Source organism: Hesperophylax consimilis, unplaced genomic scaffold (genome assembly GCF_061612785.1).
Source record: "Hesperophylax consimilis isolate HC1 unplaced genomic scaffold, BYU_Hcon_1.0 scaffold_32, whole genome shotgun sequence".
Classification (NCBI taxonomy): domain Eukaryota; kingdom Metazoa; phylum Arthropoda; class Insecta; order Trichoptera; family Limnephilidae; genus Hesperophylax; species Hesperophylax consimilis.
In genome coordinates, this window is record NW_028301262.1 from 1,494,230 (window position 1) to 1,511,639 (window position 17,410).

Sequence of the window (17,410 nt, forward strand, 5' to 3'; positions counted from 1 at the left end):
TCGTCAATTTCAACGACCTTACCCGGGCCGCCGATCTTTTCTAAGCGACCAAAGTGAGCATCGAGTACAACTTCCCGGCAGAAGAGGCCCAATCAACCAACGCTTCTTTCGCCAATTCCAACTGTAAGCCAGAAAGCCGTAACGACGCACCTTGCACCCAAAAATTGACGAATCAGCAAAGAACGTACCGGTTCGAAACGCTACTCTTTTGTTGCACCGCTCAGCCTTCTTCTTTCCCCGTGCTAACTTTCTATTACAAGCCCATCGGAACTAAAAAAACCTTTCTTTAACACACTTCATAAACAATCGAATATCCGCAGACATAAAAATTCAAAACAATCCAAAATCCCTCACCGATCTTCTTCCAACCTCAACTTCATCGCTTGCCCACAATCTGGACAATTATAACTACCATCCGCAGGAATTAGGCCCCACTCGACTAACTTAGACAACATTTCGCTTTTGTCGTCACAAATCTTCAAAATTTTGAATAAATTCATGGTTATTTATAATTTCTATTAAAAATATATCTTGGAATTCAATGGTGTCGTCAAACAAAACAACACAAAACAATATTGTGCCGGAAACAATAGAAAACTTTTTTTACCTCGATTTCTAATTAAAAAAAATTGCTAATAAAATTACCTAGCCAGATATTAAGAATAGATACAGTACTTACCTATTGACAAATCAGTTCATGAACAAAATTACGTAAATAATTAAGTAAATTAAATATGTAACCTTACCTAACTTTGTTTTAATGATAATTAAAAAAAATAATAATTAATAATACATATTTTAATTTAAATATACCATATACTCTATTAAAATCAAAGTATTTAAACATATAATTTTTTTTTTGGTAAAATTTCATTTTAATGTAAAAAAACTTTCCTAAAAATCTTGTTGAAATGTTATTAAATTTTCAGAATGTTAACATAATTTTTTTTTTATTTGGGTAGTATTTTTTGTTTTACATTAAAATTAATTTTTTTTAATTTAAAAATAATTATTAAAAAACTTGCCTACAAATCTGGTTAATGATATTTAATTTTAAGAATTTTCCATGCATTCAATTAATAACATTGATATTATTATTGTATGGCAACACTTTTTATTTTTTGGTTCACACTGCTGAAATTTCAAAAATATAAAATAGTTGTTAATTTGATTATTTTTAATTCATAGTTGATAAATGAAACATGGTTTCTATGTATCGCGTACGAAATTTCAAGACCCTATAACTCAGTTAGTGCCGACCCCCACCTAATTCTTACAGATTCGGATTCCCCAGTCTAAATCAAGTTCAATTTCGGTTATTCGAGTGACTCCCCTAAACCGAATTTTACCCGTTTATCCCTTCGATTTCTGATTGTGGTTAAAATCTATCTCATTTTAATTTGTATTCACAATTAACATATTTTTAGTTTCTATAAAAATAAATTAGCTAAAATCGTCAAACTATATTTTAGCAGCCATGGCACAAGGCCTAGAGCGTTGACATCAAATATGGGCAGCTATCGTTCAACTGAGTATATTAACCCTTCAGATTTAGCAGTCATGGCACAAGGCCTAGAGCGTTGACATCAAATATGGGCAGCTATCGTTCAACTGAGTATATTAACCCTTCAGATTTAGCAGTCATGGCACAAGGCCTAGAGCGTTGACATCAAATATGGGCAGCTATCGTTCAACTGAGTATATTAACCCTTCAGATTTAGCAGCCATGGCACAAGGCCTAGAGCGTTGACATCAAATATGGGCAGCTATCGTTCAACTGAGTATATTAACCCTTCAGATTTAGCAGCCATGGCACAAGGCCTAGAGCGTGGACATCAAATATGGGCAGCTATCGTTCAACTGAGTATATTAACCCTTCAGATTTAGCAGTCATGGCACAAGGCCTAGAGCGTTGACATCAAATATGGGCAGCTATCGTTCAACTGAGTATATTAACCCTTCAGATTTTTAAATATTTTTACCAACGACATATGGTGAATTTTCTAGGAATTTCGGATAGCTTCCGATGTGTCTAAACATATTTCTTATTTTTGAAATTTTCGATGAAAGAAATAACATTTTTGAAACAAGATAAAATTATCTTCGAAATGTTTTTATTTGAACAAAACATTGAAATAATAAAAAAAAAATAATATTTAACAATATATTTTAAAACAATTTTGTTTTGTGTAGGAAATTATTAAGAATACATTCAATTCACTTCTTATGCAGTTTATGCAATAAAACATCTAATTAAATTCTAACTTTCAACTGTCAATGAAAAAATGTCTCCAATTCGTAATCACACAGTATGATATTTTTTAAAATTTTTATCCATATAATGATGTATAAATATTTGATACAAACTGCGAAGAATCCTTCGAACACGTCACATATCTACGCATTAAAGAAAAAATAAAACTTTTATAATGTATTGACTTGCCGGTCAGATCTGTCCTTCAGAGGCTATAATGAAATATGATGTTTGTGGCTAGTAATGTCCTTCCCAGGGCCGCCGACAGCTAATCTGGGCCCCAAGTCTAGTAGACTATACCGGGCCCCCTCCGCACAACTTACCGGGGGGGGGGGGTGAGATAACAATTAATAAGTTCATGCTTACCTGCTACTGCTAGGAATACTACTTCATTACCTTTTCTTATACCATTATACCAATCATTCGAATTTAGCATAATTATTCAATGGAAATGTTTAAAAAGTTATGGTGAATACTCAAAATAAAATACTTGTGTTTCTTGTTTGTGTGTATTTACATATTCTTCGTTAATCAAGATATCTTGAGGCTAAATTAAATTATTATATTTGAAAGACAGAAAACAGGTAACAAAAATAAATAATCAATTTTCAAAACCAATGGAAAATAAATTAGGAGTACCGCAGTGATCGATCCTTGGACCCCTATTGTTCATACTCCATAAGTCTATATTAATGACATGGTGAAAATATTTTCAAAATGCAAAGTACGACTATTTGCCGATTATACACTTATATACTTAATTGGAGATAACTATAAAGAACTAATAAATATTTTAAATAATGAACTAGATGATGTATCAAGATGGCTAAAAATAAATAAGCTTAAATTAAAAACAAAATGTATGGTGATTGGAAATAAGAAGACATTCAGTGAAAGCAAAATTAAAATTGATGGTGAAATTATTGAAAATGTTACTGAAATCAAATACTTAGGAGTTATATTAGATTCCAAACTAAACTTCAATAGACATGCCGAATATACCCAAAAGAAAATTGGCAAAAAGATATCTTTTTTGGGAAGAATCCGGCCTAAAATTTCCAGAAAAATCGCCATCACAATTTACAATTTAATAAGCCACTTGCATGGATTTCATAACGACTTGGAAAAAATCGTGTGGATAGATCTTTTTACTAAGATTACGAAAATGTTAGTAAAATTTTGTAGAAATGTACATTTATTTTTATTTTTAAATAAATAAATCCATTATTTGGGCTCGTGTCGTCACTACATGAAAATGTCCCGTCTACTGAAAATGTTCCTATTAATTTTGTAAAATTCCACACTGATTTAATTTTTTTATATGGCATCACTTTGATTTCAGACGAATTTTTGAATTCGTTCACTAGATTTATTGTTTAAAAGCGTTTCTTCTTCAGATACATCAGTTTTATAGAGATCACACCAGTTTTTCACCCTTTCTTTTAGTTCTTCTTGAGTCATACTTAGGTATTGCCAAAGAAACTTAAACAATTCATTAATATTGTTGACAGCTTTGTATCTTCGGGTCAAGTTTCCAATGACACTGTCAAACAACACATAAAAAACATTAATTTTAAAGTTCTCTTCTGGGCAATCAATCTGTTTTTCATGACTTTTATCAGCCAAAACTTTTGTCTGTTTTTTTTTTTTAGGGAGTTCTTGTGAAATTCCAATATTTTCAGCTACAAGTTTACACTCTTCTAATATTCTAGTCCACTTAGAACGAAGGGTAGATAGGTTTTCAACTAAGTGTTGCAAATTGACAACTTCCACGTCCAGAGTTGCTTGTCTCGCTTGCAAAACTACACTCCAGGAGTTTATTTCAGACAACACTTTAAACCATGTCGTAGACATAAGTAGACATTCAAATGTATTCATATACTGTTCAATGCCCTTAATTTCGGCCAAAGTTTGAGGAGTGAGATAAAGCTCTTTAATCTTACTAAGAGCAACTTTCAGTCCAGGAATATGAGCAGCAAAAGGCCGCACGCTATCAACTCTTGCAGACCATCTTGTTTTAGAATGAGAATGAAGCGAACACCCAATGTTTTCTTGGAGAATTTCCCACCTTTGTGGACTTGAACTGAATACATTGTAGCACTTTTGGACGATTCCGAAGAACGTGATAGCCTCTACACAAGATTGAGCCGCCTCTTCTCCGCATAAGTTGAGACTATGCGCAGCACATCGCGAATATAATGCTAGTGGGTTATCAGCTAAGATTCTGCTCTGCACACCTTTGTATATCCCACTCATATTAGACGCATTGTCGTATCCTTGTCCCCTGCACTTCTTAAGTAGAATATCGTGCTCTTTAAGTGTAGACTGTATTAAATCTGCGATTGCTTCTCCTGTCTTCTTACTGCAGTCGACAAACTTGTGAACGTTTTCTTCTCCTTCAAGGTAACGAGTAACATATCGGAAAATAAACACGGTTTGTTCAATATGTGCCGAGTCAGGAGTTGAGTCAACTATGACAGAGAAGTATTTTGCCTCATTGATTTCCTTTACAATTGTCTGGAAAACTTTGTTTGCACAGCTCAAAATAAACTCATTTTGAATTTCCATTGAAAGGTAATGAACTTGGAGTCGTTTTTTTTCTGCCTGCGATTGTTGTACTTTTGTCAAATGATCGTGCAAAATAGAATCGTAGTGGGCGATAAGCTCTAATATTCCTAGAAAGTTTCCATTTCTAGGGTCACCAACCAAATTTGAGTCTCCTCTTAAAGGCAGCCCTCTTTCGCCCAGAAATAAAATTACATGCAGAATCCTTTTTAAAATAGCCCGCCAGCGGGCAGCTTCTTTTTCAATAGCTTCTGTGAGGTGAGTTTTTTCATCTGGTTTGTTCTTAAGTAAGCTATTTTCGAAGTTTCGCCACTGAATGTAGCATGATTTGTGATTTGCACTTTTTTCGTGGGGGTTCAGTTTGTCATGAACCCTCTTCCAAGAGTATTTATCTCCACTATATCCCTCAGGGCATGCCAATACAGATCTCATTGCCAATGGCAACTTACTAAGTAAACGGCATGGAAAGCAATACAAAGCATTTTTAATTTCACTCCAAGCCAACCAATCTCTTTTTACTTGTTCCCCATTCTTTAATGTGCAATATAAAGCTGAGGGAGGGAAATAGTTCCCATCAAAGTCAGTAGGAAAACAGATTGGGAGTTTAAAAAATGTGCTATTGAGAATAGCTTCATTCACATCTTGTATTTGAAAATTCAAAAATTTCGTTTACGCCAATATCATACAATAGAGGCGAAGGCTTGTCGTTGTCAGGGTTTTGTGAGATATTCAGTTCAAATTCATCTACATCAGATTTATCAATAATTAAATTTTCATGGCAAGAAGATGGGAGAGTTTCGTCTGAAACACAACTGAGTATGTTATCAGGCTCCAGCTGGGCATTAGAATTTGTAAACGATTGGCTTGTGCTAGAACTAGAACAGGAAGAACTTTTAATAAAAAAACTATCACATGTTTTTTGACCTTTTCTTGACAACGTTTCTCCATCTCCTTTCTTTTCAAAGCCCCTGACTTGTGCTGATAGCGATAGCTCATTATTAGTGTTATATGAATGAGTCGCTTCGTTCTTCACTTAAAACTTCACAATGACACAACGCCACAACGATCACTTTACTTCAAACAGTTCAAACGAAACACTACTTAACCTGATTAAACCATAAAACCATACCAAACTCAGCGCGCAGCGATTCCGCTATGACTGTCGCCGACGGATTGCCGACGCGACGGTCTGCCGATTGGGTCGGTAGGGTGAGAGCGTGTTCACACACATGCGTGGGATGACGTAATTCAGCATATCGCTCGCCATATATTCCAATTTGGAATGTACGGCGAACGTTATGCCGAAATACGCTATCCCTCGCATATTATAGCTGTGTGCTGTGTGTGAACACGCTCTGACAGTTGGGCCTACGGAGCGTGCGGGCCTGGGCGCCCGGCCCACGTCCGTTCCTAGTGTCATTTTTTAGTAAAATATCCGGGCCCCGTCCCGGGCCCCCCTTAGGCCCGGGCCCCAAGTTTCGGACTTGGCTAACGTGCCCTCTCGGCGGCCCTGGTCCTTCCAATGCCTGGAGGGGTAATTATGATGTATTACATTTATCTCTACTTATATAATATATTATTGCGTAATAAGAACTAAGATTGGCAATAATTAGACCGTCATAAAACCGGAATTTCTTTGTTAGACTGTAAAGTTAGAATTGTATACAGTAAAATAATTTCTATCTTAATAAAATAAACAAATTCTGACTAACTTAACCCTTCAATCCATTAGCATATTGACACTTTTATTTCTTAAATATGCTGTCAGAAAGTAAGAGAACTTGTGCGTATCTCCGCTTTGTAATAAATCCAAATAAATGGAATATTTCTGAACGTATCCGAAAACTAAAAACTGTTTTACAAAGGTGATGAAATACATATTATAATATTAAAAATTTGGATCATTTTTGCGATATGAAAATTTTGAACTCAAACGTTAAAAAGTTAAAAATTGCTCACCTTTTTTCGTCTAAACATTGAACTCAAATAACATAATACGAAAAAAAATCAGACAAATATATTAATGGTATCTCATTTTTTATAAAAAAAAAATAATAAAAAAAACACAAAGTTTCACAATTTTTTCTCAAATCTCAGCTATTATATCGTAAATAAGCCAGAGGCCTGAAGGGTTAGGTTAGGTTGGGTAACAGTAACAACTGTAGGTTGGATAAATTATGTTTTAGAATAAAACATATCTTTATGAAATAGCTTTTTATTGTTTAGAATGCAAGATTATAAAAAATATTAACAGTGATATCAGATCAGGTGGTCAATGTTAGAATTTGTAGTAGAAAAAGTCTTAAAAATGTAATTTTAGGTTAGGTTGTTCAAACTTTAGGTCAGGTTGCGCAGATGTCCACTATAAGAGTCCAATGACAGCGTTGAAGTCGAGCAACCCAGTGACTGATTTCGGCGATATTACTGTGAATGCTGAATACCCACGTAAGAATTCTGCCAGTTGGAAGTAGAGTTTGATTAGGTTGGGTTGCACAAATCTTAGGTTAGATTGCACAAACCTTAGGTCCGGTTGAACGAGATAAGGTCTACGAGATAAAGTGTGCCGTTAGCGGTAAAGGCGAGCAGCCTTATGTCTGAGTTAGTTGATTATGCACCGGATGCTGAAGATTATACCTTCGTCGGTATTCTACCAGTTGGAGTTGGAGTTAGGTTAGGTCGTGTTACACAAATATTAAGTTAGATTGCATAAATCTTAGTTTGAGTTGTAAAACGCTTAGGTTAGGTTGCAAAAATCTGAAGTCAGGTTGCACAGACGTCTAGGAGAAAAGTCCGCCGTTAGCGGTGAAGGCGGGCAGGCGGGTGACGACCGCTCTGAAGTCCGCGATATTGCAGCAGATACTGAAGCCCATGCCCACGTTGGTGTTCTGCCAGTTGAGCCAACTGAATGCGGTGTTGCCGGCGCACCGGTCGGTGCAGAACGCCAGAGCTCGCGCCTCGGCAAGAGTCACGTGCGGGTTGTTCAGTCCCAGGAAGGCGGTGGCCTTGCCGGTGCTGGGCTCGTGTACTACCTGCAAATTATAAGTAGCTTTTAATGTGATGTGAAATATTTCATAGTCAATAGACTGTAATTTACACAGTGTTTAATCTTCGAAGACAGGTGCTAATGAAGACCAACAATATCAGGACTCAGTCAATTAGATTGTTCCTTCTATCTAGATTACTATTGGAAATGCTTTCACAGAATTTGTGGATTTGATATGTTCGACTACACGAAATAAAGTCACAAGAAGGCTGTAATAACATAACTCAATGAAACAGCAATATCAAGACTCGGTCATTTAGAAAGTTGCTTGTACCAAAATTGCATGCTATTGGCGATGCTTTCACACTGTGAAATTCACAGAAGTTGTAGATGTGTTCAACAGTACGGGATAAAGTTACAAGAAGGCTATAATAAAATAACTCAATACCTCGTACAACATCTGTACCCCGCTAGGCGTTGCTGTGGCTCATTCTGTCTGTGCGAATAGAAAAACAATAGCGCGTGTTGCTTTATATCCAACTTTTATACTTATTCATTTTGTTTAATAGCATATCTGTCCAAAAGATTACGCTGTTTTTTTAATCGTGTTTTTTACGGTGACATCTTTATTTTAAAACAACATACGCGTAACGCGAATGCAACGTTGTGTCAAAATTTCAAAGCAATCTGTAGAAAAAAAAATTGAAGCTAATTTTTTTTTTAAATCCTGATAACAAAGCCAACTATCAGGTCTAAAACTGTCATATCTTTCAAGTTAGAACCAACTATACACGTTCACAAAATTTCATTAAAATCAATTTGACGATTTCATAGATTAGTGTGTACTAGGGTGTATCGATTTTTAACTTTTTTTTTGTTTTCAAATTCCAAGTTGAAAAAAAGTTGCTACTAGGTACCACAACATACCACAAAAAGTTTTGGATTTTTAAAAAAATGTTTAGGTCTCCCGCACAAGGCCTAAAGTTTTAATTTTTTTCAAAAAATATAATTTTTTTTTATAATTTAAATAATTAAAATCGTAACTCTTGTGTTTATTCCAAGTTAAAAAACAGTAATAAACTTTTTGTGGTAAGTTGTGGTACCTAGTAGCAACTTTTTTTCAACTTGGAATTTGAAAACAAAAAAAGAGTTAAAAATCGATACACCCTAGGTGTACGAACGCAGTGACACGTGATTTTTATATATTAAGATAATTAGACAGGAACTAGCGTCATTGATCCCTTCGGCACCGGTGCGTAGTCGGGATACACGCCAAACGCGTGCCCAACATTTGTACACAGTTGACACTTGTCACATGAGAACGGGTCGCTTCTACGATTTGTTCAGCTGTGGAACGAACTGCCGGCCTCTGTGTTTCCTCCCTCCTACAACTTGGGACTCTTCAAGAGCCATGTCCACTCCTTCCTCTCCACAAAAAGACCCTCCACACAGCATCCCCAAAGATGACATAGGCCCTGAGGGAAATTATTTTCTTCAGGGCCTCCTGTGTGGAGTTAATATAAAATATATATATATATATATATATATATATATATATATATATATATATATATATATATATATATAAATATACAGTTGTACTATGTAATATCTTACCTTGTAGTACCACAGTGGCACAGGGATCTTACTTCCTGAAGGACTGAGGTAAAGGTTCCTTGCAGTTCCACTGTTGTCCTTCAGTTGAAGGATGCCCCAGGTGCCGGTGTAGACCTTAGTCCTTGCGTTTGTGGCCCCAATACGCAGTCTCAAGTTCTAAAACGTTGTAATTAACGAAGTCAAAAGATTACTTGCGAGATTAACGTTTTTAAATTTTTGCGGTTTTTTAACTAATTCTTCAAATTTTGTTAAAAAAAAATCCTTGGAACCACATTTTTTAGTATATTAACTTTGTTTCGTACAATATGCTTCTGTTGTCTGTTGTCTGTGTTACTTATTAGATTTGGTATAGCAAGCCCGGGCAACGCCGGAGACTTCAGTTAGTGCTGTACATTATTATTAATGAATTAGTTGTGAACACAAATTAATGACATTACATTAAATGATCGTAACCACTCAACGAGGGAGGCCGTTAACCCCTCTTTTAATTGCTGATATGTTTAATTTATACCTTATTTAAAACAGCGAATGGTTTGAGACCGGACAATATTGTTGTTTTTTAACAAATTAAGGAGATTATATAGAATTATCAATAATAGAATTAAAATCTTTAATGATGGATGGCAGCTTAAGATTATTCTTTGAATAAAGTGTATTTTTTAGATAGCGTAAAAATGGCATGTTTGGTGGGTGTGATTTAAACAGAGCGTGCTTGCTTTGTGACGAGTTCATTTCCCACAATCGCACATATGAAATAAAAATAACTTAATCTTTAATGTTACGTGAGGGAAAATGACTGCGGCCTTCAAACATCTGCAGAAACGGGCGGTGCGTTTGACACATTCCCCATCTTAACAAACGAATTGCTATCTTTGAAGCATAAGCGTCAGGTGGAAAAAAATCTGTACTTGTTATACCAGTATTTCGATGGAAGATGCTCCGAGGAACTGTGTCATTAATCCCGTCGGCACCAGTGAAAAGTTTTGATATACGGTAAACGCGCGCAAACGTTCGTACACTGTTAACATTAAATTGTCACATGAGAACGAGTCGGTTCTTCGACCAAAAGCTCTATTTTCAATAAGAGGAACTGCTGCGTGGCCTTTTTTATGCAAAAAATAAATTTATATTTGACAAAATACCCAACCTAACCGAAAAAAAAAAGTTTTTGACCAAAAGGTATAGAAAATATCTAGTACGGATATGTCCTACTTTATTTATTTGTGTTTTAAATGATCAAATATAGGCTATTAAATAATAATATTTAATCGTGATTTTGGATAATGAACATAATTTATAAAAATAATTTTGGCCTTTTTGCTATAGTATAAAAATTGTTTTTTGGGGATCTGGCGAGAGGCACGAAATGAAAGACGTGTCATGAAGGTCACAGTGTTTATTGAGTCAGTTTGCCGTGATGAGAGTTGACGTAGGACTGATGTTGAATTCACCGGATGCTGGATGTGATGGCTGGTCAAGCGCGGGTCAGTGAGTCGACGCCGGGCGCTGGTGACCGGTACTCGAAGACGGTCAGGCACTGGCGAAGAACGTGGGTCTTCAGGTACTCCAGTGCTGACGGGAAGGCCGAAGGTGCGGTGGACCTTGTAGGCGGTTGAGCGGGAGGTGCGTAGACCAGTGAGGATGCTGCGTGACCTCGTAGTGGTCATGGTGCATGGATGAAGCGCTGGTCAGATGCGCTGGAACCAGGGCGCTAGGATCCGATGTAGCGCTGGCCAGGGACGGTGGCCAAGGCGCTATGATGATGTCCCGATCGAGTCCATAGTTGGGCCGGGCGGAGCCAAGAATATTGTCCTAACGCGCGAGTAAGAGAAGCGCGACTCGTTGTGCCTTGTTAACTGACGGCGGATTGATGACTGACTGACTGCTGGCTGGTATATTACCAATCGATCTAGAAATTAGGGAGGTGTTAGCGAAGCAGCGATTAATCCGTGGATCCCCGGCCAACCACCTTGGTGTCGTCCTGACACCGGGTGGACCAGGAACTCTCCCAGGACTGCTCCGAACGATGAGGGACCTGTCGCTCAAAGAGTGGCAGGTCCGTTGGGATAGGTCGAGCAAGGGAAGATGGACCTTCTCCTTCTTCCCTTCAGTTAAACTCAGAATGGAAGGGGCCTTCCTCAAACTGGACCATCACGTTACGCAGCTCCTTTCAGGACATGGGGAATTCAGGGGAAGGCTTCACAGCTTTGCCCTGTCCACCCACCCCAATTGCGCTTGTGGCAATAATTACCAGTCGGCCGAGCACATTCTGTGGCACTGTGAGATTTTGAAGGATGCAAGAGACGAAATGATAGAAGGTCTGAATGTCCCCATTAGACCGGTGTGGAACACCGATCTTGTTTCTAACAGTGTGAATTTCGAATGTTTGAGGAAGTTTACTAGGATCTGGGTTGAGAGATGGCCTGTGCTTAGAGTCGTTGACTAGTGTAATAATTGGGAACTCCCGGTGTACTGCTCCTGCGCCATGACTTATTCTTTTGCAACTCTTTCATTATTGTATATGCTATTCTGTTTTTCTTATTTTATTATTCTTATCTTATTTCTTTTTCTTACTGTACCAGCTGTTGCAGATGATTTCCATTCGTTTATATTTTGTTTTTTTAATTAACTTGTCTTGTACTTTTTAATTCTTATTTTCTGTTTTCTCTTCATATGTTTCTTTTTCCCTGTCAAGGTTAACACACTGTTTTTCTTTTTACAGACACTGTAAGCACTCTTATATATTTGTGTTTACTAATTATCTCTCTTACTTTACTTTGTTATCTTATTCAATACTTACTGTCCTCTTTACAGACCATGCAGATCTTATTTTTACACTTTTACTTTTGTTTTTACTTATTTACCGTTGCCCTTATGTGGCACTTTTTGGATTGATTATTGTTTTTATATTATTATTTTTCCTCTTATTTTCTCTTCTTTTTACATGTATTTTTTCCGGTTTTCTTTTCTTTTTTTTTAGTAACAGCAACGAGTTTACAGGCGAGAACTGAACTCCGTTGTCTGTTTTGTTTTGTTTATTTTCCCCATTAGGGGTTGGATAACGGGCCTCGTCCCCGCATGCACGACTGGAGCTTCTTATTATTCTTTCTTACCGGGGGACTCCGCCAATCACCTGCGCCACCCCTGATGAGCGTTGGTGGTCAGAGGGGTGACTGTGCGGGCTGGGGTAACCTCCACCCTGCCTCCGACCTCCTGACGCTTCTTTCCCCTAGGTTCTTTAGGGTTTTATCCCTCTTTTTCCAATACTTATCTTCAGGGCACCACCGGGTGGTCGGCTAAGGGGTGTGGAAGTCCTGACCTGCACCAGTCGCCCCAACCACCACCAATTTCTCAACAGGACTGCCAGTCGTGGTTCGGCGAAACTCCCCCGTCACTCTATTGTTTACTTTACTTTTATGTGTTTACAGGTACTGGAGTGTGGGTCCCCTCCACCAACTATCTGCCTGACACTTGAACTTGATTGTTTTGTTGTTTATTTTTCTGTGTTGTCCTTAGTTTAGTACTTGTAAGCGCTTGCATACCGCTTCATAACACCGTATGCGGGGACTTTGAAGGCCTAGCTTCATTTATATAAATTGTAGAGCCGTTTATTCAAAAAAATTAGATTCATGCGAGAGCTCCGAAGGGGTGACCATAAGTCACCTATACCGGGGTGGGACAGGGTGGGTGTACCTTCAAAATGACTGCTGGCTGCCTCGGGCTTATTTATACTGTACAGCCGACGACAACAGTAGGTAAAAAGCGATTTTTTTTGTTTAGTTAAATTACAAATGATTCACGTTGATATACAAATTTATCGTTAATGAATTGAAATTTCAACCCAACAAAATAGGTAACGTAATGTTCCATCTTGGATACAAGAAGATTTTAAGAAGATTACCTTTTCCAGAGTGTTCCAGTTGTCTTTGTTGAACGGTGCCCACTGCGGGGCCACGTTCACAAATGTAAAGGTAGCTCTCTGCGCCGGAGAGAATACAAAGTCGGTCTTGGCGGCGAGGTGTCCTCGAGTAAGGAAGTGGGTAGTATTGATGTACTTTTCGGCGGCCCCAGAGCCAAGGATCGTGTCAAACGCGGCTTTCTGTGAGTCCTGGGTATACAACGTGTTCACGCTCAGGCCGGGGAAGTAGATGCCCTCTATGAACAAAGAAGACAAAGTCATTTGAAAAGGTTCACATTGTGGGAAAAAGGCAAACTCGAAGACTTTGTGAGGTCTGCGAAAACCTAGTTTCCTATTGAGATTTTATAAAATCAGCTGTTCCGGGTCTGGCAAGGTTTGGGCCAAAGAGAACAGACCGTCTCCAAAAGCGTCTCTGGAGGTCTATTCTAAGCCCTATTTCAATACCATATTGACGAAATCTGTCATCTATGGTCAGATAGCGATATTTGCGAGCATGGTCAGAGTATGATTCCGAAAGTCGGTAGACAAAAGCCGCTACTTTTAGCGCGGCCTCTGAGGTCTCGGATCCGCTGTCAATTTGTACAGCTTTTTAATTATATCCTTAGTTATTATTGAGTGGGGGTGAACAAACTAAGTTCTTGGAACTGAAAGAAATCGTATACACAATCCTTAGCTAAGGCGTGATCAATTGATTCCGTTCGTTAACAGTTAATATTCTAAGTGAATGCCGGTACTATTTAATAGGATTTGGCTTAGGTAGAAGCGGTATTGACTCCAGTCTATATATTTGTAAATTTGCTACTAGCTGGCCCAAGAAAAGAGAGTAAGATAACCTTGTTTTCGATTGGGTCGACTTTTTTTCATGCAAATGAGCAACAATTTTTGGCATATTATGCCGAGTTTGCATTTCAGATCTCTTAATACTTTTTTATAAATTCTAACAATTCAAAATAAACAGTAAAATATAGGTAAATTCTTTGGCTATAAAACACCATAATCAGTTTATACGTATCAGTATTAATATTTGGAGGTATGGATTATTTTTAATGAGTGCACCAAATTTGAATGCCAATCACTCAACTCATATTCCGGTTAAAAAAAAACCCACACATCATCCCCAAAGATGACGTAGACTATGTGTAGACTAATGCAAAAATATGATTTTTTAACTCACGTGAGAAGGTGAGAGGTCTATCTACACCAGACATGTATTTAGCGTTATCAGGGTTCTGGTCGTAAAGCACATAGAACACCTCGGCTTTGGTCTCGTGGAAGCAGATAGTCATGATGGTGTGCGCCTTGCCTGCGGCGGCCAGACCCACAGTGATGATGGTACCTCCGTCCACGCAGTTGCCCCCCCTGGCCTCGGTGGGCTTGGAGTGTGCTGTACAGGCCACAGTGGAGAAACCAATCGTGCCGGAGAGCCAGCTCGACGCCGAGAAAGAAGTTCCTCCGGTGCAGACGAGATTCTGAAAATAACATTGAGTTAAGCTAGTTTGGGGGTTGATGCTACAAGCAAGGTCAGCCCTAGACCAAACGCTAGTACAAAAGCTCTGTATTAGGTATTAGGTTCATGTAGAAATATGAGTTTTGCTAATTTATTAAGAAAACTAAATTAATTGTAAATCGTTTAAGAACGGAATTTCTTTGATAGGTTTAAACTTATAAACATTTAGTAAACAGGAATGTACTCACAACCTCGAAACAAATTTTCTTAAGGTATTGGTAGGTTTCCTGATAAACTATTAGTATAAACGAATGTATTATTAAACATAGTAAATATATCATCTATCATTAGCGCAATCCCTAATACGATATGAAATAACTACATTCGGACATAATATCTTAATTTAGTTAAAAACTTGCAATATTCTAACATTGATTAGGAATTCAATTGAATTCATTTCGAAATTGTACTACTTTCCCTTGTATAACCTTAATTTTTATTCCAAACTTGCTTATAATTAAAATTTTAGCTAGAGGTTTCAATGCTTAGCAAAACTAAAGGGGACTCAATGAGTGTCCTTGAAAAATCTCTCTTTTAATTGCTCTATTTTACCGTATATGTGGAGAATAGATTCACACTCATATATAGACAAATTAAAGAACTGAGCATCTTCGGAAGAAACCTCTCCTGTTTTGTCAGCATCCATCACAAATAGTCTGGAGTTGTCTTCATGCGGATCCAATTGCACCCGCACCAGCAGAGGGTATTTATAATCCTTCAAACGTCGCTGCTCTCCATTATCCCTGACGACGAACAAGGGAAACCGCTGAGCATTGGAGTATACTTTATACTTGTCCAGCATGAGGTTGATGACCTCCTGGGTGGAGACCAGCGAGGTGACCCACACAGACATCTGGCTGCCGTAGGAAAGGGGTGAAGAAGGACGTCTCTCGGTTGTAGAAATGTCCATTGATGGAGAAATGTCCATTGATGGAGAAATGTCCCCTCAGTGCTGCTGCCCTTTGCCTTCTTTTGTCTGTTCTCCTTTTGATGGCCGTTGACCCCAGCCGGGAGTTATGAACTCTTCTGACCACCACCGACCCCTGCGCGGGTATAATGATATGGTCATCGATAAGATACTCTTAAAGCTATCTTTCGTATAGATCCTAAGAAGATAAATGATTCGCTTAAATTGTACAATGATATTATTGTGCATAGTATGACATCATCTGGCATCTGACATCATCTCTATTAACATACATAATAAACCAAAAGAAAACTACTCACGGCTTCCACTGGCTTGCTGGTCGTTGAGGAATGGCTCAAGGTACTACTGGGGCAAGCCATGGTGACCACCTGTCCGTCGGAGAAGGCGATACTGCCAGAGTTGCCCGAGGGGGCCAGCAGGGCTCCACCAGTCGCGTACACGGGCTGTGGTTCTGTCAGAGACGACACAGTCACTGAACAGGAGGCTAAAACAGAAAATATATACATAATTAATTCCACACTTGATCATCTGATTAAATTAAGGCCTTTCTCGCTAAAGTAGGAGATTTTCGGATACTTATGACCAAAAAAAATCGTTAGTTGCCCTGGAGATGTGATTTTTGTGAAATTCCTTCGTAACCTCTCAAGTTCCCTCATATAATCCAATACAAATTGTGCTGGATGGTGGAAATGAACGTCAACATTTCATAAAAGATTCACCTATTTTTATTTCCGGCAGCGATATTATACCTAAAACAACAGTCAAACTTCTCGGTGTCAATTTAGATTCGGACATTTGGCTTAAAAGTCAAATAAATAGTATCGAAGACAACTGGTGGTGCACAAGATCTTTCGTTCGCAATTGTGCGGAGGTTGCGGGAAGTGTGATAAAGACTTAACAAAATAACAAAACTAATTAAATTTGCCTTATAGTGTTTACAAGAGAGGAAAAGAGTGGTAAAGGCCAAAGACTTGCCCCTAGGTCTCGTCCTCCGTAGCCGATGGTTCCTTTTACACCTATCAGTTTGCCTTGTTCACATAACATAAAAATAGTGACATTCACTGTGACGGGTAAAATGTTTCACTGGACGATGTGATGTTCCAAATAATCACAGCCGAGTTTAACCATTTTCGGATATTAACAAAAAATGACACGACAATGTTCGCGGAGACCAAAATGCAACGATAATAATGTTCCTTGTCGTTTGGCCCGGGTCAAGGGGAAAAAAGGGGGGGGGTGAAGGGTACACATTTTACAGTACAGGCACAGGCTATTCAATTAACCTCACGCGCAACTAACAACTATAGTCTGTCCGAAGAAACCTTCCTACAGAGGTAACAAAACTACTCATCAACTCTTGCGAAGTCTCACGTCTCGATTACTGCAACGAAATTTATGCCAGCCTTCCAAAATATCAAACGGACGAACTTCAAACAATGTTTAATACAGCAGCACGGCTCATAACCGGGGTCTCTAAATAATCGCACATTTTAGAACAACTAAGTGGATCAAATGCCCTGAAAGAATCCAGTACAATGAAATGGCCCTATATCTCTGAACCATGCGTCCTGGAGAACACTGGTCTGAGACAGTTTAAGTTTAGATCACAACGTCATCAGCTATAGGCCGACTAAGGG

The 17,410-nt window shown here is 38.2% G+C and overlaps 1 protein-coding gene across 1 annotated transcript; it reads right to left on the reverse strand.

The window, feature by feature from the left end:
- Positions 1-7,035: 7,035 nt before the first annotated feature.
- Positions 7,036-16,364, reverse strand: LOC149409271 (salivary endonuclease-like). Its single transcript, XM_089649983.1, has 5 exons — positions 16,073-16,364; positions 14,513-14,807; positions 13,321-13,574; positions 9,420-9,575; positions 7,036-7,848 (listed from the first exon to the last, which is right to left on the reverse strand). The coding sequence occupies exons 1-5, from the start codon at positions 16,277-16,279 to the stop codon at positions 7,597-7,599; spliced, it is 1,164 nt and encodes a 387-aa protein (XP_089506109.1). The 5' UTR covers positions 16,280-16,364; the 3' UTR covers positions 7,036-7,596.
- Positions 16,365-17,410: the final 1,046 nt, after the last annotated feature.